Here is a 22,272-nt window from a genome sequence, read left to right as displayed (position 1 = left end):
CTCTTAATTACTTGTTCTTGGGTCAACTCATCTGCAAGACAGAAAAGACACTGTCCTTGGCCTATGTTTGTAAACTTCATCCACAGGATCATCCCCCACCTGGAGTAGCAAGTTTCATGTTTGGTGAAGGATTGTTGGAGAGCACACCTGGGGATAATGTACCATGGGCTGTGTATTTGCAGGGCATTCTCCAATGCAAATAACTATGCTTGGCCCAACATATTTACCATCCCCATCCATGCACATGCAAACACTAGGAATGATGCTAAATGGGCCAGTTTGCTCCTACCTCTTGGTTCTAAGTAATATTCTTATTTATAACACAGTCCTATATGAAGGTGTCCATGAATACTACATTCTACATTATAGTACCCTGTCCTGGCAGAAGATGCCCTTTGAGACTTCACACATTGGCTGTACTTTCAGAAGCCCTTTCTGGTGCTTTGCCAGGGGAACATCCAAATGTTGTAGTGTATGAAGCAGAAGTTCATTTTTATAGGCTAATCTTGCATATTTTTGCTGCAGGGTGAATTTTCTAGCAAGATGCTATGTCGCGTGAAATAACATGCCTTTGTATCAGGCATTCTATAAGCACTGAGATGGTAGTAATTGTTGAGGACTTTGGGATAGAAAGGATAGACTGATACATACCCAGAATAGTTGTCTGTTTCTGAGAACAAACTGTAAGCTCTTGCAAGATAAAAGGGGTCCAGTTTGGTCAACCTGACTTGTACCACACTACTGATAGGTCTTATCAAAAAGTAGGACCACTGAAGTTTCAGCTTTGTTTTCCCTTGCTGAAAGATTGGACCATCAGAGGCAGCACTATCAGTACAGTAAATACCTGACTTATAAACAAGTTCCATTCCAGGAGGACATTTGTAAATTGGATGTGTTCATAATCCAACAAAGTGAGTCTTATACAGTCCATCTGTGAAAGTCCACAATTCCAATATTCATAAGTCAGTGACTTACTATGATATACAGGCCATCTACATGCTCTGTCTTTGCAACTGTTACAATTTATAAATGTGCTATAATGCCAGAATTAGAGGGCAGATGATTAAGTCTGGTTAATAACAACAACCCAAGTCATTTTACATAGTTGGATGTCATGACACTTTTAGAATTGATGCTGTCTTTAGGATGTTAATGACACATCATGTCTACTCTTATGTCTATATCAGGTACCTTTATTATTATTTGATAGTTTTATATGTCAGCTTGGCTAAAGTATAGATCCAAGTTATTCAAACAGTAATCTAGATATTGCTATGAAGATACTTTGTAGATGAGATTAAAGTGCATAAACAATGCTAGTAAGCCACTCATATGGACTTTCAAAAAGAAAGATTATCATAAAGAACTGGCTAATACAGCTGTCAAGACTGGCAAGTCCAGTATCTTCAGGGGAGTCCAACAGGAGGGAAGAGTTAATACTATAGTTCAAGCCTAGAGGTAATTTGATAACAGAATCTTCTTTTTGAGGGAAGTCTGTCTTTTAAGACCTTCAACTAATTGGATTAGGCCCACTTACATTATGGAGGGTAATTAGCTTTACTCAGAGCCTACTGACTTAATATTATCTAAGAGAAATCTAGAATAACATTTAAGAAAATATAGGTAATGTGGACTAGCGAAGCTAGCACATAAAACTAACCAACACAAAGATGTATCAGATTTCAAGTCTTATTGTTTAGTCCACTGGAACCTTTTTCAATTTTCCTTTCCATGGAATACAAAGCTGGGCCATCAAAATGCAAAATGCAAGCATCACCCAATTACAGAGGATATGCTGAGTGGACCTGATGAGCAGAGAAGTACCAATACCCTGGTAAGATATTTGTATGTCAGAGGTGGGAAATAAGTCTTGCAAAAATTCTGGACTTTCAACCTCAGTGAAATTTCTATGGTGTGGTAAATGTCATAATATTCTTCCTAAGATGAAGTGTAGAGCCAGGGATATAGCGCCTGCCTGGCAAGCGTAAGGTCCTGAGTTCAATTCCGAGTCCCACAATAAATAAAATAAATAAAGCATAAATTGTTGCATGTGGCCCCTCCTACAACTGGAAGAGAACTACAAGATGATGTCCTTAATGTGCTGGATAGCTGTCTTGTTACTTTTTACTTGTTGCTGAGACAAAATACCTGAAGCCCAAAGTTGGGAAAGGAAAGGTTTATTTCTTAGTTTTTGGAGGTTTCAGTCCACACTCAGTTGTCTCCAAGACAGGCAGGCATGGCTGGGCTGCAGTTCATGGCGGCCGCCAGCAGCAAACTCAAACCAGCAAAGAGAAAGGTACACCTTCTTCCTGCCATTACATCACATCCTGGCTCCACCCCATGTGGGTGGAGCACTGACACAATCCAAGCACTATACAATGAACCATCACAAATGAACAATGCAAACTCATGAGTCCTGGGGGACACAAACATAAACCATGACAATAGCTCATAAAGTTTTGAGTGAAGCCAGGATCAAAAGAGTTCTCATCAATAGCTGGGCAAGCTGCTCCGCCATTGGATGTGCCTGAAGTAATGCTGTTTAGAGCCTTTGGGAGGCCTCTGTGAATCCTGCTACTCTCTGCACAATGCTCTCATTTTGAGGGAAAACAAACAAAAATTTGCCTTGCTTTTGTAATGGAAACTAAGTACTAAGTCATGGTCTGTTGAATTATGAGACTTGAACAGTAGTACTCATAAGGTGAGTATTGTCTGATAAATAAGGCCATAAAATTGGGTGCAAACAGCAGCACTCTGTTATCAAGTGGAAGTATTATATTGGAGATCTGGCTCAAGTAGGCCCTGAAAGCACAAATTCCAGGGGGAAAAATGGACTAAATAAACACATGACCCCTACTCATATTATTATATTATTCTCCCTCCTATACCTGTGATTTCATGGGAAGGTTAACTAACTTAGGAAAAGAAAAAACATGAGTCTGATTTACAGATATTGCTGCACAAAATGCAAGCATCACTCAAATACAACTATCCTTTCTGGATATCCCTGAAGGACAATGGTGAAGTGAAATCAACCCACTGGACAGAACTTCATGGAGCATAATTGATTGACTGATTGGAGATAAGTTCTATGTATCCCAGGCTGGCCTCGAACTTACTATGTAGTCCTCTGATATCCTCCTGCCTCATCCTCCTGAGTGCTGCAATCACAGGTGCGCACCATCACACCCATCTAAATATAATTGTTTTGCATGGAAGGAGAAAAGGCTCGAGGTCAACCATTAAGCTGTGCCTAAAGGTTTGGCTGGGTGATCAGAGATTAGAGGGAATAATTGTAAAATCTGTGAAAGGATGTCTCAGGAATATGTGGATAGATCTGTCTGGGCAAAAACGTGAAAATATTTGTATCTCATGGGAATGCTCACCATAAGATATTCTAGATTTCTGGTTTAAAAGCACTTGTAAGGGCTGGGGATTTAGCTCATGGCATAAGCGCCTGCCTTGCAAGCACACAGTCAATGAATTCGATCCTTGGTACCAAAAAAATAAAAAATAAAAAAAACGACTTGCAAAAAAAATTAAAAGCACATGTATGAAATAATATGTGTACAACTATATACATATAACTGTTGTTAAGCTTATAACCTATAGAAATGTACTAAATTAGGCAATAACAAAATAGAGGTGAGAGTAAAGTTGTATTAGAGTAAAAAATAACACCAGATATTAATTTAAATCTATAGGAATAAATAAAAAGGAAAATGGTAAATAAAACTATATACATATAACTGTTGTTAAGCTTATAACCTATAGAAATGTACTCAATTAGGCAATAACAAAATAGAGGTGAGAGTAAAGTTGTATTAGAGTAAAAAATAACACCAGATATTAATTTAAATCTATAGGAATAAATAAAAAGGAAAATGGTAAATAAGGTTAATATAACACTTTACACAAATGCATTAATAAGAATAACTAATGAACTTTTCTAACATATACAGATGCAATATTTATTATAAAAATAGCACAAAATGGAGGAATAGGAAATAAAAAACATTACATTATGATATAGTATAAAAATGGAGGGGCTGGACTTTAGCTCAGCAATATAAGTGCCTGCCCAGCAAGCACGAGATCATGAATTCGATCCCCAGTACCAAAAAAAAAAAAAAAAAAGAAAGAAAGAAAAGAAAAGATGGGGTAGAGCCAAGCATGGGGGTACATGCCTATAAGTCCAGCACTTGGGAGGCTGAGGGAGGAAAGTGAGGCAGGAGGAATGTGTGTTCCAGATCAGCCTGGTACTAGGAGTTGAACCCTTTACACTGATCAACATGGCACAGCCCTTGAGACAGAGTCTCACTAAGTCACTAAACTGAAGCAAGAAGATATAAACCTTTGAAAAGACCCATAACAGAAGATTAGACACAGACAGGAGCAAGTGAGCCGGTCACAGTGATATGTGCCTGTAATTCCAGCAAACCAAGGCAGGGGAATCAAAGTTTCAGGATAGCCTGGGTTATTGTTTTTGTTTTTGTTTTAAACAGAATCTTATGTAGTCCATACTGGCTTTGAACTTACTACATAGCCCAGGATGACCTCAAATTTATGGTGATCCTTCTGCCTCAGCCTCTAGAATACTAGGATTACAGATATGCACCACAATGGGCAGTAATATCTTTTGTCTCAAAATCTAGTAACATGCATGCCATAGATGTGCCACCACTGTCTTTCACTAGGCCTAGAAGAATACAAAAGGAACTGATACCATCGCAGGGAAAATGGCTAAAGGACTGTCTGTGTAGACTAATTTTTATTTCACATTTTTGAAAAAAAAATTTTAAATGTATTTCTATTGCCTAAACCAAAACTTTCAACTTTTTAAAAAGGTTACTATCATCAGCTACTCCAGATACTACCTCTACCCAATAAAAATAAAAGAATGTGGTCAGTCCATGGTACTGAGCAAGAAGTAAGTGAATGTCTACAGTAAGGAATGGCTTAAAATAGTAACACAATACTATAAATATTCTAAAGGTTTAAAAACAATGAATTAAATATTGATGTAGTAGCCTAGAAAACATTTGTGATTAAGTGAAAAGGGAAAAGTCTCTGAGAAATACGATCCTATAAGGGTTAAAGTCTACTCATCACCAACATGTGCAGACTGAGAATAAAGAAAGGAGAAACACACACATTGGTTATCTCAAGAATTTATGAAAGTAAAGAGATTGTTTCCATTTTACCCCTGACATATTTTACTGGTTTTAGTAAAAAGCTATATAATTTTAGCAAATGCATATGTAATAATGGTTAATATGGCAACAACTCAGAAGGCACACTAAAACCAGAACAAATTTTACTCTTTGCTTTTTCATTTTCCCACTTAAAAAGAACATTTTGTTTTCAAGGGTTTTGGAACTATATCAATGCTAGTAAGATAATGTTTTATCAACTTCTTCCCTAAAGAAAACAAAGAATGAGTATCTTCAATAATAATTTCATAGCTGGGCATGGTGGCACACACCGTGCCCTGAGGCAGGAGGATCCTCCTGAGGCAGGAGGATCGTTGCACATTCAAGACCAGCCTGGGCTACAAAGTGAGCTCAAGACCATCGTGAACTGCATAGTGAGATTGTCTCCAAAATTCAAAAAAAAAATTTCATGATGCCACACTAGGATGTGGAAGAAGAGGAAACATTACTGGTTTCTCACCAATATGAAGAATCTGATGTAGACTAAGTTGTAAGCCATGATTAAAGGTCTTGACATATGTATATTTTTTCCAGAGTGCATTCTCTGATGATATGAGACGTTTGAATGATAGTTAAAGGCTTTTCTGCATTCTCCCCAGTATAAATTCTTTAATGTTGAGTAGGTGTGAATGAAGTCTAAAGGCCTTATCACATTTCATACATTCATGAGGTTTCTCACCAATATGAATTCGCCGATGTCTTCTGAGGTATGTGCACTGTCTAAAAGTCTTTCCACATTTTTTACACTCAGAAGGTTTCTCACCAGTATGAATCCTCCAATGCAGAGCGAGTTGTAAGGTGACACAAAAAGCATTTTCACAGTTATATTCATAAGGTTTCTTGCCAGAATGAGTTTTCTGATGCTGAGAGAAGCCTGAGTGATAGCTTAAGGTCTTTCCACATTCCCTACATTCACAAGGCTTCTCGCCAGTGTGAACTCTTTGATGCATTCTAAAGTCTTCCTACATTCTTTACATTCATAGTTTCTCACCAGTATGAAATCGCAGATGTTCAGTAAGTTAAAAACCACGAATAAATGCTTTCCCACACTGCTTACATTCATAGAGTTTTTCTCCAGTATGAAGTGTCTGATGTTGAGTGAGTTATGATGGCTGTTTAAAAGACTTCCTACATTTCTTATATTCATAGGGTTTGTCACCAGAGCGAATTCTCTAGTGTAGAGTCAGTTTTGAACCATAATTAAAGACCTTTCCACATTCCTTACATTCATAACATTTTTCACCACTATGAATTCTCAAGTGGTGTTCAAATTGTGAATACTGAATAAAAGATCTGCCAACATTCCTTATACTTATTACCATTTTGAATTCTCTGTTGTTTAATAAGGAAAGGTGTACTAATTTCTGTACTTTTTGTATATTCAGAAAGTTCTTTAGAATATGTTTTGTGATGGCTTAAAGTGTTAACTAGAGTTTTTTCTACATTTTTTATATTCAGACATTTTGTCTCATTATAAAGTTCTTGAATGAATACAGTAGGTTAGCAAAACATGGGAATATTTTTATGGTTAATAATAAATTGCCTAAAAAGAGCCCATCTTGGGGCTGGGGATTTAGCTCAGCGGCATAAGCACCTTCCTTGCAAGTGTGAGGTTGTGAGTTCGAACCCTGGTACCAATAAAAACGAAAAAGACCAAAAAAAAGAGCCCACCTGTTTTCACTCAAAATGATATTTGCATCCCCAAATATCTCTGAAAACGGGTCCCTCAGCATTACGTCTTTTAAAGTGTTGCACAATAACACACTGGGATGATACTGTCCCATAACTGTCTCTTTGAAGATAACTTCTTGCGCTCATCTCTGGATACAAAGTCTGAAAGATAAATATTTTTAATTTCTAGTTTTGTGTTCCAAGAGGATTAAAATATTTATAGAAGTGAGAGATATCTAAATATACATTACATAAGAAATATAAGACATTGTTCAATACTGTCAATTGAAAGGAAAAAAGATAAGGACAACACCAAGAATTGAGAGCTTACCAGGCAGGCACTTATGCCACTGAGCTAAATCTCCAGCTCTTGGTCCTGCAGATGAACTGAACTCAGCAAGACATTCCCTCCTTTATCCAGTTTATCCAGGGGTAGTCAGTAAGTGGTCAGGCCAAAGTCATTTCAACAGTTGTTTCACCCAAGTGTCTGGAACCTAAAATTATGAGAAGCTGGGGACTAGAACAGCTGCAATTCTCAGGGTCCTCAGTCTTTATGTAGTCTCTCTATAGTCTTTCAGCATAGATGTTTCAAGGAAATAGATGCCATCTTACCTGGTAGCCAAAGGCTCCAGGTGGAGAGATTCAGGACAGCAGGAAGATGTGAGCAATGCCAGGCACAAGCTATCTACTTACATGACAGCCTGGGAAATCCTAATGTTAGCCCTTCTGCTGAGTTCTGTTTGTTAGAAACAATGTCTGAGTTTCCAAAGGAAACAAAAAATTTACACTCTATTGTTTTGGTGGAAGACTGGCACAGAATTTGAAGATTTTTTGTGTGTGTGCACTGAACTCAGGGCTTCATGGATGCTAGGCAAGTGCTTTGCCACTGAGCTGTGACCCAACACTGAAGGCAGTTTTTAAGCAAACATAACACACATACCACCACCACCACCACTACCACCACCACCACACATAAGTGTGCAGAAACACACTTCTGCTTCACAAAAAACCTTACACTAAGTGAACTCACCTCTGAAACCACCATTTAATCAAGAACTAGAACATTACTAGGAATCCAGAAGGCCTCCTCATGCCCTTGTCCATCATTATTCATGCACTAAAGCATTATCCTGCCTTGTGATGCTACACAGATTTTGTCTGTTTTTGAGTTTCAGATAAATGGAACCATATAATATATATATATATTTTTTTTTTTCTCCAGCTTCTTTTATCCAATATTGCATTTGTAAATCTTGTGAACTTCAAGTGCTTTTCTTTCAATTTTGTGTTTTGGTTATGTTTTGTGAGACAAAGTCTTTCTGTGTAGTTCTGCTGGCCTTGAACTCTCTATGAAGCCCAGGATGGCTGCAAACTGATGGCAATCCTCCTGCCTCAGCCTCCTAAGTGCTGGGATTAACCATGTTCAAGCATGCTTTGACTCATTTTCATTACTGCCTAGCAACAACATTTAAAAGCTTTCTCCAGGGAACCGTAAAGGTTTCCTTAGACTTCCAGATGTGAGTCAAAGGTATTTTCATGTTACTAACAGGACTTTATTTGCCTTAAAATTTCTTCTTTTTTTTATTTTTATTTTTTTGCTTTTTCTTTTTAAAGAAACAAAGTCTCATTTGTTGCCAAGGCTGGCCCCAGACTCCTGGGTTCAAGCCATCCATCTCCTTCAGTCTCCCAAGCAGCTGGGACTGTAGGTACACACCAGTTTTCTGTTTTCATTCATTCTTTCACCAGTGTATAGGGGAGTTTTCAAGAGATCACTGAATGTGTGTGGCCCTATGTGATTAATGTATTTTTGTGTAGTAGTAGTTTCCATACTGCTCTTAGAGAATAAATACACAATTTCAGAGATGAACTCAATTTGCTTTCAGTAGTCACGTGCCTTTAAAACATATTTACTTGGGCCGAGGACTTAGCTAAGTGGCATAAGCACCTGCCTTGCAAGCACGAGGTTGTGAATTTAATCCCCGGTACCAAAAAAAACAACACCACATTTTCTTATACCTGCTTTCATCTCTGCAACTTTATTTATGTCTGTTTATCTTTGAAACAGTCTCCCTATGCAATTCAGGCTGGCCTTGATCTCATTATGTGCCCAAGTTGGCCTCTACTTGAGCTAATCCTCCTGCCTCAGCCTCTTGGGTGCTAGATTACAGGTGTGTGCTGCCATTTGCAATTTTTGTATGGTTCAAAAAATTATTTTAAAATTTCTAATGTGCCTACTGAAAACAAAATGAGGATACATCCTTTTTCAAATATTTTATAAAATAATATATATTTCTTCTACTTAAGGATTGGTGGTGACTTTTTTGAGACTTTGTTTTTAAAAAATCTTATAAAGTTTTAGTATAAAGTCTTTGTTAAGATGAGCAGGTTCTAGATATTAACAGAACAGCACAGTTAACCCAGTATAATGCTGTATTGTATTCCTAAAATCCTAAAACAGTAGCGTTTACCTGAACCACAATACATTTTTAAAAGACATTCACTTATTTATTTATTTACTAACTTACTTACTTACTTACTTATTTATTTATTGGTACCAAGGATCGAACTCATGACCTTGTGCTTGCCAGGCAAGTGCTTATGCCACATTCACGTATTTAATAAGTATTAATTTTAGCATTGACCAGATGTGGTGGTATACATCTGAAATCCCAGTACACTGGGAGACTGAAATGGAAGGATCTCAAGTTCAAACCCAGCCTGGGAAACCTATCAACTTAGTAACACCCTACCTCAAAATTAATAAAAAAAGGGCTGGGGATATAGCTGCAAACTAAGGCCCCATGTTCAGTTCCCAATCACAGACACACAGAAATTATATTGTTCGTGAAGTCATAAAGTTTATCTTGTTTTTTCCACAGCCCCAGCGATGACTGGGGACCCCTGATCTAAAATACTGAAACATAAACTAACATATCAGAGTTCTCAGGCCTGGGGATTTAGCTCAGCGGCATAAGTACCTGCCTTGCAAGCAGGTGGTTGTGAGTTCGATCCCTAGTACTGATAAAAAGAAAAAAAAAAAAAGAAAACATATCAGAGTTCTCTGATTCACTGAAGGAAAGAATCTATTTGAAACAAACTAGGCCATGAGAAATAAACATGATAAAAGCTACTTTCCTAGGTTTTATAGATACTTATAATTCACCTCTGTGTGTGTGTGTGTGTGTGTGTGTGTGTTACTAGGAATTAAACCCAGGGCCTTCGCACTTCAGTCTCAGTCTCTCTCACTCTTGCTCTCACTCCCTCTCTTTTAATCTTGAGACAGGGTCTTGCGAAAATCACCAAGTTGCACACTTTGAGTTTGAATCTGTGACCCTCCTGGCTCAGCCTCCCAGGGTGTTGGGATTAGAGGTGTGTGTCACTATTCCTTATTATGCCTTGTCCTACAGAATTTTTTCAAACATGATGCTAGGAAGGTAGAAGTGTCATTTTAAGGCAAAGTTTTAGGCCAGGGGCCTAACTTCAGTAGTCTCAGCAAACAAGTCTGGCCATTCATGCTATAAGTAAACAGCAAAAGTAGCTGTGAAGGGGCTGGGGATTTAGCTCAGCGGCATAAGCGCCTGCCTTATAAGCAGAGGCAGTCGTGAGTTCGATCCCTGGTACTGATAAAAAGGAAAAAGGAAAAAGACCAAAAAAAAAAAAAAAAAAAAGTAGCTGTGATGTAGGGAAGGAATTTGATGTAGCTATGCCAAAAAGGAGAACCAAGCCTTGTCTTCCGGGATACTTAGATAAGCTTCATTTTAAATGAGGGAAGAATTGCGGCAGGAGACAATAGGTAAATATAGTTAAAACTGGTCTAGCTGATCATTCTATCAGGCCTGGTTCAGTGAGGTTGCTCTGAAAAAGTTATTTCTTGCAAGGTCATTTTGGTTCTCTTTATCAGATGATTGTTCCTTCTCAAGGAGAGCAGCTGCAGCTTCTGAAAAGGCATAATTGATCCCACATGGGGGTGGGGCAGTCACATCACAGACCAATCTGCCTGCAAGGTTTAGGCAGTGGTGGAGAACCTACAGCACACGTGCAGTGGGCTGTGTGTATTACTGAAAGCTCTGAATGATGGAGACTTCTAGACACCCACCCAGGGATCTGGAACAAGATGCTGTAAAAGTTGGGAGGTGATGAAAATGTACTATGATATTCCTGTAAATCTTGACAATACCTTAGTCAGTCTTATCTTGATATCTTCAGCCTTGAAGGGGAAGGGTGAACAGCTTTAGGAGACTCCTAAAATGATTAACGTGTCTTTATGCAGAGCTGACCAGGAATCTGACCCCAAGTTTTCAGGAAGTAAAGGAGACAGATACAAAATAAAGCAGAGTTGCCAAGCTCTTATACTGCTTTGAGATGTCCATTAGCAGCTGTCTGAAGGCCAAGTAAAGTCAGTGCTTTGTAGCAAAAGCATTCACATTCTAGTTACAACTTTGAGACCAATCATTAAGAATGTAAAGAAAAGGAGATTTAGTATTTTAAATAGACATAAGTTCACTAAAAGGCAAAGTTGTTTTTGCTCCAACTGTTGTGGATACTAGAAATACCAAAGCCACCAAGTGATCTTATAGGAAAATTAGTCTTGCAAATAGCAAGGGTCTAGGAGACTGAGGGCAAGGAAAGAAGCAGAGGGGAAGGGAAAATAAGTAGAATTAAGATATACCATGCACACATCCTAAAAACCTCAGAGAATGTAAACATTTTATGCATGAACATGAACTAAGAGTAGTAATATCAACAAGAATGAAACTAGGGAAAGAGGATTTAGAGGTAGAGGCAGGGAGGTATATGGGAAGAGAAACTGTATTTTTTTTAAAATGCAGCTAAATGTATTATATACGTCTACCCAAGATGAATGCAAACTTCATGTACATAAATATATATTAATAAAAAAGTTTAGGTATCACATGGTGTGAGCTGGGGATAAGTTTAGGTATCACATGGTGTGGCATAGTGCCTGCCTGGCAAGCATGAGGTCCTGAGTTCAAGTCCTGGTACAAAAAAAAATCACTTGATGTCACTTATATGAGAAACTGGGAGTAAAAATAAAGAGCAAAATAAAAATTAGATACTAGGATGTAGAGAGATAATATTTCTCAAAGGGGAAGGAGAAGGTGAGAAAGGATAGAAAGGAAAAAAAAAACACGAACTGGAATGTGTTATGTACATGCCCCAACCCTGGTCAAGGATTGTAAATGTGTACTGCAAACATTCAAGAAAAGGCAGAGAATCAAGAGATAGGGGGAGAATGGGAGGGGCAGGAAGAAAAAGGGAATGCGAAAAGAAATCAAGATGTGTTGTGTGCATGTATCAATTTCCCACAAAGAATGTAAACATTATATACTACATATATGTACTAATAAAATAAAAAAATTTAAAATTACATACAATAGTTGAGAGATTTGTATAAATAACATTTATAGGACACTGGTTCAGACTAAGTTCCTGCACTCAGCCCAAAAGGTCAAACCAAAATGGAGTTGCTTGTGCTGAAGTTCCATGCCTCAAATAAGTTCTTTATTTGGCTTGAGAAATAATAGCCAAGTCCCTAACAAGCCAGTTTTAACTGGCATAAGAAAGTCCCCTCTGCTTTAATCCTTACAAAATAATAACTGGAAAAAACTTGATGTTAACCAATCTGATTTTTCCTATTCTGTTTCCTTGTTCCCACTTTATAAAATCCACTGGTCTAGCCTGAGATATAGCAGGCACAGTGCTGGCTTAGTAAGCCCAAGGTCCTCAGTTCAATTCCCAAAGCAGGCGGGAGAACCCCACTGGTCTGCTGTTGCCTGGTGGGAGCTCACTTTATTTTGTAGAATGAAAACTACTCCAGAGGCTGGGAGTTTAGCTCAGTGGCATAAGTGCCTACCCTGCAAGTGTGAGGTTGCCAGTTCAATCCCCAGTATTTAAAAAAAAATCAACTAAAGCTGAAGAGTTATGTGAGATATATATAGAGTTTGCAAACAAAAAATGTACACGCTTCAGGAAAAGAAAAATAGCATGATGTTTTTTCAATAAATAGTGTTACCCTCATATTAGGGACCCTAGAGGATGTTGTATTTCACAGAAAACCCAGTGTACTGGCAGCCCTTAGAGAGGAAACTGAAATGCATATGCAGAGTGTCAATGACCAAGATTACCTAAACAGCAGTTCGCTGTACTAATAAATGTCTGGAAACTAATAGCCACCACTTTAGCACCTCTTGTAATTGTAGCAGCCAAAGGTATCTTGTATTAATCTCATGCTGTCTCAATAAATTTAGTATTAAAATATTTATACAACTTTTTCTTTTTCTGAAGTGTATAAATGGTGGAGCCATCAATGATTTTGAGTGTAAACATATCCTCAGAATAAAAACTTCAGGACTGCTGGCTGTCTATTCAAACACAATTTATTTTTCCAGACATCTATATAAGCACCATCCGCTAATCGATTGCATCACTGGCTTTTCTATACATCTAAAGATGGCCATTCATGTTATTTCCAATTGGCTCTTAGGACTAGTGCTGCTGTGAACATTCTTACATTTTTCTTTGGGTAGATAAGGAACGTTGTCTGTTAAGTATGTAAACAAGTGAAATTGCTACATCAAATGGTATGCATTTCTATAGCTTTAGTTGATATTATCTATTAGTTTTCTAAATTAAGATTCCATTAGATTGTAAGAGAGTTGCAATTGCATATATTCTTGTTATTGTTAATCTTTCTATGTTTACCTGTGCTGGCAAATATGTTGTGAATATTGTATTGTGATATAATTTGCAGTGTCTATGACTGCAACTGAGGATGAGCACTTTTCATATGTTTATTGACTGAATGCATATCTTCTTTAACAAATTTTTATTGACTTTTGAGGCAAAATTCACTGACATAAAATTTACCATTTTAGTCATTTAAAAATATATAATTCAGCAATTTAGTAGAATCTCAATGATATATTATCATAATCCTTATCTAATTCCAAGAAAATTTTCATTATTCCAAAGAGAAACATTCTATCTACAGTCAGATATTCTTGTCTCTCTATCCTGGCAATCATTATCTGTTTTAGGAATGTATGAATTTGCCTATTCTGGACATTTCATATAAATGGAATTTTAACAACATATGACCTTTTATGTCTTGTTGTTTTCACTCTGCATGTTTTTAAGGCTTTAACTATGCCGTAGAATTCACTCCTTTTTATGGCTGAATAATACACCACCATATGGATACACATTTTATTTATCTATTTATTCATCAATTGATGATTTTGTGGGTAGTTTCTAGACTTTTTCTTATTGACTTGTAAGAATTATTTATATTTTATGAATATGACCAACATATATATTGCAAGTACTTTCTCCCATCCTAGGCTAACCTTTTTATTCTCCTAATAGTATTTTCATGAATAAAAGTTACTAATTTTAAGGTAAGTCAATTTCAGTATAAAGGTCATGAAAATATAACATACTCATATTCTCTTCTAAACATTTTATTCTACCTTAATACATAGATCTATAATACATCTAGATTTGTTTTGGACTGTGAGGTAGGAGTCAACATTCCTATTTTTCTAGACACAATTGGATCAGTACCATTTATTGAAAAAAAATCCTTTCCCTGTCTTGTCTTAAATGAAATAACTACATATGCTAGCAGATCATTTTCCCTACAAGTCATCGAATATGTCAAATCTATTGGAACATTTCTAGATAAGAGCACCAAGAAAATCACCTTACCAAATCAGGGCTCAAGTGCCAATCTTCACTCTAGTCGACTCTTCAGCAACATCTGACATATCTGATGAATCCCTCTGCTTCCTGCTACTGCTTCATCCCTCTACTGCTTCATTTAGATGTGCTTTCTCCTTTCAAAAACTCACGTTGAAAGGTGGTATGGAATGTAACAGTATTGAGAGGTGGTGAGACCTTTAAGAGATGCTTGTACCATTGGGGTTCTGCCCTTATGAGATGAATGCTATTCTTGTGGAAATGAGTTTTCGCTGGAGAAGTAAATTATCATGTTTCTCTATTTGACCCAAACCCACCTGCCTTTCTGTTTTTCTGCCATGTAGTGATGTAGTATGAGGCCTTTGACAGATAATGGTAAGCCACCAGTCTTGGGTTTCCCGTGTCCAGACATGAGCTAAACAAACTTCCTTCCATAAACTGTCCACTCTCAGGTGTTCTTTAATAGTATAGCAAACTATGTAAGAAAACTACCTAATTATTGCACCTGATATCACAAGGAACAGAGGAAAGCTTTCCCTACTGAGGGCGGCTCAAATGCAGATATCTCAGCCAAACCATTACTATTGTTGTTGTTTTAATACAGTAAATTACAGGTGTTTGCTATACAGAAATAATAGTAAATGTGAGTTTTTATTTTTGGCAGTACTGGGAACCAAACCCAGGGTGCTTTACCACTGACCTACATCCTTAGCCCTTTTAAATTTTTTTGAGCCAGGATCTCCCTAAGTTGTCCAGGCTAGGCTTAAACCTGTGATCCTCCTGCCTCAGCCTTTTTGAGAAGCTGGAATTACAGGTATGCATTACAATGCCCAGTAACTTTTTTTTTCATTGGTGGCATAACATTTGATCTTTTAACTAAGAAATTTACCATTAGAATGATCTAATTAACCATTCACTTCCCCTGAAAACACCATTTCCCATGAGAACATCTCAAGTGGTGGCTGTTTTTTCTTTTTTTCACAAACTTCATGCCACTATCCTCCTTGTACTTCATTGCTGGTATCAGACAACTGTTCCTTCTTGTCTGTATTGGTTACTTTTCTCTTATTGGTGAGACAAAATATCTGATGCCCAAATTAAAGAGGGAAAGGTTTATTTAGCTCACAGTTTGTAGAGGTTTCAGTCCATAATCAGCTGGTTCCAAAGCACGGTGGTATGAGGGGCCACAGTTCATCTTGAACTCGCAAGGATCCTCCTGCCTCGGCCTCAGTGCTGGGATTACAAGTGTGCACCACCACACCTGGCTTTTTGCTCCCTTACACTGTAAGCAGACTATCTGCCCTAGGGTAGGTCTTCTACCCGCTAGGATGTAGAACTGCTGGTTCACTTAGTTAAGCTTCTAAACTTCTCAAATTGACACAATATAACAACCATTATATTCTCTAAAATATAATGTCATCATTTCATTGGCTTATACTATGTATTATCTCTTCCTGTGGCAGTGATTTGTTGACATACAGGTTCTTGCCCCTTGGGAATTTTATTAAAAACAATTTTTGTTCTTGAGACAGGTTCTTGCTATGTCACCACTTAGAACTTGTGGACTCAAGTGATTCTCCCACCTCAGCCTCCCAAGCAGTTGGGGATACAGGCATGTATTATTACCATGCTTGACTCCCCCTTGAGAAATTTTAGCTCCTGGCCTGACCGGAGCCGCGGGAGACAGGAGACCAAACTCGAGCAGGATCAGCTCTCAAACTTTATTACGTACAGCGAACCGGACCTGACAAGGTCCGCCACCCTCAGTGTTGCTTCCCCTTCCGCCGTTGGGGGCAGGAACAACCTCTTATAAGGGGAAGCAGTATCCAATCACAGAGAAGCGCGCCTAACAAGCTGATAGGCTAGCGTCACGGGTAACTGGGCAGATATGACAATTTGGCGGGCTTGTTCAGGCCGGGAAGAACCCGGAAGCAGGAAATGGGCGCCATTCATAGGCGGCTTCCCACATCTCCCCCTTTTTTATTTATTAAAATAGGATGGTCTGTGGGTCCCTCCAAGGTGTCTATGACCTTGTTGCTGTTAGACACCTAGGAGTGGGCCTACCTTGTAGGCCGAGGCATGAGAGAATGTAGAGGTCTATACCCTGCTGTGCATCACCCTGTTTTGTGCATATCCTTGCGCCAGGACCATGCTCAAGGTGAGTGGTTCATTTTTTCGCAGGGCCAGGCTTTTGTGAACCGAACCTGGATGCATATAGACATTCATTCCTGCCTTCCCCCCAACCTTTGAGGCGGATGGCACTGCAGTACCCTTGGTCTCGCATCTCAATGCCAATAATTTGACTCCAGAAGGGACCCCTGGCCTTATAGGCCATGTATATCTGAGTGGAGCCTGTCTTAGGTTGACCGGGAGGGCTTTTCCCGTCTTACCCGTCATTGGCTTGCCCACTCAGCTCTTATAGCTGATGTTCTGCAATGTGAAGGAGATATGCGGCGGCCTGCTGGCCTGATGGGCCACCTGCTGCCATTTGCATGGCTGCCATAGCTGTGATCTTAACCTGCTGCTGAATTTGTATGAGGCGATCTAACAAGCATTTAATAACCACAAGCCCCACTAGGAAGGCCACGGCAATCAGGATCCAAGTAGTCAGGTTGGGCCAGGAGAACCAGGAGGTGACGCGTTCCCACAAACTGGCTATAACACTGCCTAAAGTTGATAAATCGAACCTGACTGGACCTAGTTGGATACCGTCCATATTGTCAAGTTCCTGACCGACTATGAGGGACAAATTGTGAAACTTAGGTAGGTAGGTGTCTTGCAGCCAAGCTGTCATATTTTTAACAGTGTTGGTCAAATTTGTGCGAACAGGGGTGATTAATAGGAACCCACAGAATAGAAAAAGCTCCAAACCAGACATTTTAGTTTGTAGATGGTCTCGGGCGCTGAGCATCAGTCCCAGAAGGGTCGAGTTGACTTGTGTCCGTGGGCTTATCCTCCTGTGCTTTATCAGGAACTGGTGGGGAGTTTACTGCTCGCGTCAATCTTTCTGGGACCCACAGCGGTTCACAGCCTGGTTCCTGTGGGAAGACACAAACCGCACCTCGGGTCCAGCTAATCACTGGATCCGGGCCCATCCATTGTCCTGTAAGGACATCTTTCCATCTCACCAGCCCTTTGTCGGCCGGGGACGGGTTATTGTGCTCCATGGCAGGGGAATGATTATTGTGATTAAGATTTTAAAAATTTATGGTAAAGAGTGCCAATGATATTCTTCCTTTGGGCGTTAGGCCATGGCCTATTCCCTCCTTTTGTTTTTGTAAGACATCCTTGAGTGTCCGATGGGATCGCTCAATGATGCCTTGTCCTTGGGGGTTGTAAGGAATGCCATGTTTAAGAGTGACTTCCATTTGTTGACAAAATGTCATAAAAATTTTGCTGGTATAGGCAGGACCATTGTCTGTTTTTAGTATATTGGGCTTTCCCCAAGCAGCCCAGGCTGCCAGGCAATGATTAATAACGTGGGTGGCCCTTTCTCCGGGTTCTGCCGAGGCAAACATAACCTGGGAGGCGGTATCTACCGAAACATGAACATATTTAAGTTTTCCGAATTCTGGGATGTGTGTAACATCCATTTGCCAAATATGATTTGGGCGAAGTCCTCTTGGGTTAATGCCAATAGATTGTTGGGGTGAAGAGATCACACAAGCTGGGCAATACCGTACAATCTCTCGTGCTTGTGCTCTCGTGATGTTGAAACGCGCCATGAGGGTGCGGGCATTAACATGGAACTGAGAGTGGAATTTTTGGGCTGCTTCCAGAGGGTTGGGAAAGGTGAAGACCCATATCGGGCACGTGGCCGAGTCTGCCAAGGCATTGCCCTCCGCCAAGGGCCCAGGTAAATTAGTATGGGCTCTGATATGTGAGATGAACACTTTTGAGGTTCTATTCCATAGCTGATGTTGAATACCTAGGAATATGGAGGCTACCGTTGAAGAGGGTTTAATGGGACCCGCCGTCTCCAGAACTTGGAGAGCATTTACCACATACTTGGAGTCTGACAGGAGGTTAACGTCGCCTGGGAAGCGACGTAAGACTTCCTGTATTATCTGGAGCTCGACCACCTGGGGTTGGTCTGGAGTGAATTGGATAGTTTTTGGCTCTTGATCCATAACCGCATATGCGCCTATGCCTGATTTGGAGCCATCCGTGAAGATTATTGGAGCTCCAGTTATGGGGTATGCGGATGTAACCTTGGGAAAAATCACAGGGTGTACTGTAATAAACTGAAGTAGTGGGTCTTTTGGGAATTGATTATCTATGGTCCCTTGAAATGTACACCGGAGAATCGCCCAGGAATCTAGACATGTTGTTAAGGTCTCAATTTGTTCTCTTGTGTATGGTACATGTAGGGAGGAAGGAGGCACCCCAAAGTGTTGTATGGCTCGTGAGATGCCCTCTAGAGAAAGGGAAGCGACCGCGTCTGGATAATGGTCAATAGCCTTAGCAGGAGACATTTTTGGGTGGACCCAAAGCAAGGGTCCTTGCTGCCAAATGACAGCCGTAGGTTGTCTAGCTGTTTTGAGAACGCACAAGGCGAAGGTCTTTTCTGGATTAATACGCCTTAATGCGGCCGTGGTCAGGGCCCACTCTACTGCTTGTAGTGCCACTTCTGCCTCCGGCGTAAGTTCTCGGGATGAATTTAAGTCAGGGTCTCCCTTAAGTAAGTCAAACAGGGGTTTTAATTTGCTGTTAGGTAAGGCCAAGTACGGCCTGATCCAATTGATATCCCCAATTAATTTTTGCATGTCATGTAAACTTAGGATCGTATCACGCCGGATAACCAATTTTAATGGTGATACCTGAGAGGAAGTAATTTTTGTCCCTAAATATTGGGCTATCTCTGACCGCTGGATCTTGTCTGGGGCAATGTGCAGATTAGCGGCTCTAAGAGTAGAGACCAGCTGTCTAAGCATTTGCTCTAAGCTCGGGAGGTCCTTTCCTGATATTAGGATGTCGTCCATATAATGGAGGCATCTATTTTTTGGGAATTTATGTCTTATGGGCTCTATGACAGCGTCGACAAACAATTGGCACATAGTGGGACTGTTGGTCATCCCTTGGGGTAACATTATCCACTCATATCTAAGGTCTGGCTTTTCCTGATTGATAGTGGGCAAGGTAAAAGTGAAGCGAGGTGAATCATCTGGGTGAAGAGGGATGGAAAAAAAGCAATCTTTAAGATCAATGACATAGACCGGCCAATTTTGTGGGAGCGCTGATAGTGCAGGCATGCCTCTCTGAACTGCACCCAGGGGTTGCATCTGAGCATTGACTGCCCTCAGGTCATGGAGGAGCCGCCATTTTCCCGAGCGCTTTATAATGACAAAAATAGGGGTATTCCAGGGGGAGGTTGATGGTCTGATATGTCCCGCCTGGAGTTGGTCCTGAATTAGCTCCAGAGCAGCTTCTGCCTTCTCCTTTGGTAGGGGCCACTGTTGAACCCACACAGGGGTGTCAGTTTTCCAAGTAATTTTTATAGGTTCAGGTGTGAGAAGGCTTTCAGTGACCCCTAGGAAAAACCCAGTCCTTTTTTGTCTTGTTTGGGGCTGCCTTGAATAGGTGAGGTTCGGCCTTGTAGGTGAACACCTAGGCCCTTTCCAGGGATATACCCTTGTTTTAGCAACATGGAGTGAGCTTTTTGGGAGTAGATGTTAGTTAAGGTGATGCCCATGTCTGTCAAAATATCTCTTCCCCATAGAGATACGGGAAGCTGGAGTACGAAGGGACGGAAGTGACCAGAATGACCTTCCTTGTTGCACCATGTCAGGAGCGAAGCACTCACCTTAGGGGCGTGGACAAACCCAAGCCCCTGTAGGCTCTGGGATGCCACATCTGTGGGCCAAGAGCTAGGCCAATCTTTTTGTGAAATGATTGAGCGATCTGCTCCTGTGTCAAGCAAGCCTTTAATGGGTCTGCCATTGATGTCAATGGTTAGCATAGGACGTTCTTGCAACGTCAAATGTAAGCCTTCAAAGGTATCCCCGGAAGAGCCGAAGCCCTGAGCGCCTCGGGTTAGGTTTCTCGCGGGGAAGTTTTTATGAAGGCTTGGTAGAACCAACAGCTGGGCTATTTTATCTCCTTTATTAATGATAATCGTGCCTTGTAGGGCTTGAACCATAATTTTGATGGTGCCAGTGAAATCTGAGTCAATTACACCTGGGATGATTGTAAGGCCCCTGAGTGCCACCGAGGACCTCCCCAATAGAAGTCCAACCGTGTCTGGCAGAAGGGGATTTGGCAGGGAGGTTTCAACTAATTGTACTCCCATCTCAGGTGTTAATAGGAGGTCGGAGGTGGCACTGAGGTCCAGCCCTGCTGAGCCTGGGGTTGCCCGCCTAAAGGGACCTGGGGTGTTTGTGGTTGCTGGGGCTGGAACTGAAGGAAGGTTTGGGCCAGAGGGGGCCCCGCCTGCAGGAGGGGCCCCCTTCGGCCGTTTTTTGGCTGATTGTCTGGACATCCTGAAAGCCTATTGCCATCTTTATCGAATATCGACCGGCACTCGGCTGCTGAATGATTACCTTTTTGGCATCTTGGGCATAATCCAGGGCCAGGGGCTCCTCCCTGCCCGATCTGTTTGTTGGGGCAATTACGCTTAATGTGTCCTAGTTGGCCACAGCCAAAGCAAGAAGTGTTGTTTCTATTTTTATTTCTATTGCCCCCTACCCGAGGCTTGCCTCCGTTGGCAGCGCCTTGAAGGGCAGCGACCATGGCGGCAACGAGCCCGTGATTAGTTACCGGGCCGCCCAGTTCACGGCACAGGCGTGTCCACTCTTCTAAAGACCTATTTTTGTTGGACCTTAGGACATCACGACACTCTTTAGTGCACTGTTCGAAAATCAGTTGTTTTATGAGAGGGTGAGCCGCCTCAGCGTCTGGAAAAATTCTGTTAGCGGCCTCAAGCATGCGGGCCACGAAATCGGAAAAGGGCTCCCCCTGCTGTTGTAAAATTTTTGTGAGGTGGCCCGTATGCTCTCCCTTTCCAGCCAGCCGTCTCCAGGCCTGAAGGCCACAGTGACTGATTTGTTCATAAACCTGGCGAGGGTACTGGGTCTGATCTTCCTCGAAAGCTCCTCGCCCTAATAACATGTCTCTGTTCCAATCTCTTTGGCCATGTTCCCGGTTAGCCGCCGCCTGCTCTACGCAGAATTCCTCATTCCAAGACTTCCAATCTAAATACTGTCCGGGGGAAAGGCAGGCACGCGCCAGCTGGGTCCAATCTCCCGGAGTTAAATACAGGCCAGCCAATGCCTCTAAAAGCGCCATGGTAAATGGTGCATTGGGCCCATAAGCTGAAACTGCATCCTTGATAGCTTTAAGTTGTTTAATTTCTAAGGGCTCATAATATCCTCCTCCTCCCCTGCCTCCTACTTGTACCGGGAATGCATGGAGACCGGGACACTCAAAAGGAAGCCGCGACCATACCCTCTGGTGGAAGGAACATCCTCCTCCTCCCCCAGAAGGGGGCGCAGGAGGTAACCCAGGAAATAGCTCTCCCTCTAACCAGGGCGGTGCCATGGATTGTGGGCGCCCTCCGGCGGCCACGGGTGGAGGTGGCAGCCCAGGGAGCAACTCCTCTTCCGGCCACGGCGGTGCAGTAGGGCCTGGTGTACTAAAGGGGGCGACCATGGGTCGCGAGCTTGCCAAGGAG

At 41.0% G+C, this 22,272-nt stretch overlaps 1 protein-coding gene across 1 annotated transcript; it reads right to left on the bottom strand.

Moving 5' to 3' along the window:
* Positions 1-5,620: 5,620 nt before the first annotated feature.
* LOC111755991 (zinc finger protein 461) lies at positions 5,621-20,892 on the bottom strand. The gene is given in 8 exon segments (XM_063252439.1): positions 5,621-5,739; positions 5,742-5,806; positions 5,808-6,165; positions 6,168-6,196; positions 6,198-6,508; positions 6,510-6,705; positions 19,155-19,279; positions 20,407-20,892. Coding segments are annotated over 8 exon segments (1,689 nt in total).
* Positions 20,893-22,272: the final 1,380 nt, after the last annotated feature.

Source organism: Cavia porcellus, unplaced genomic scaffold (genome assembly GCF_034190915.1).
Source record: "Cavia porcellus strain 051 isolate PalLab524CR breed Dunkin Hartley unplaced genomic scaffold, mCavPor4.1 scaffold_7, whole genome shotgun sequence".
Taxonomy (NCBI): Eukaryota; Metazoa; Chordata; class Mammalia; order Rodentia; family Caviidae; genus Cavia; species Cavia porcellus.
Note: the sequence above shows the minus strand (reverse complement) of the source record. Positions and strands in the feature narration are given on the sequence as shown.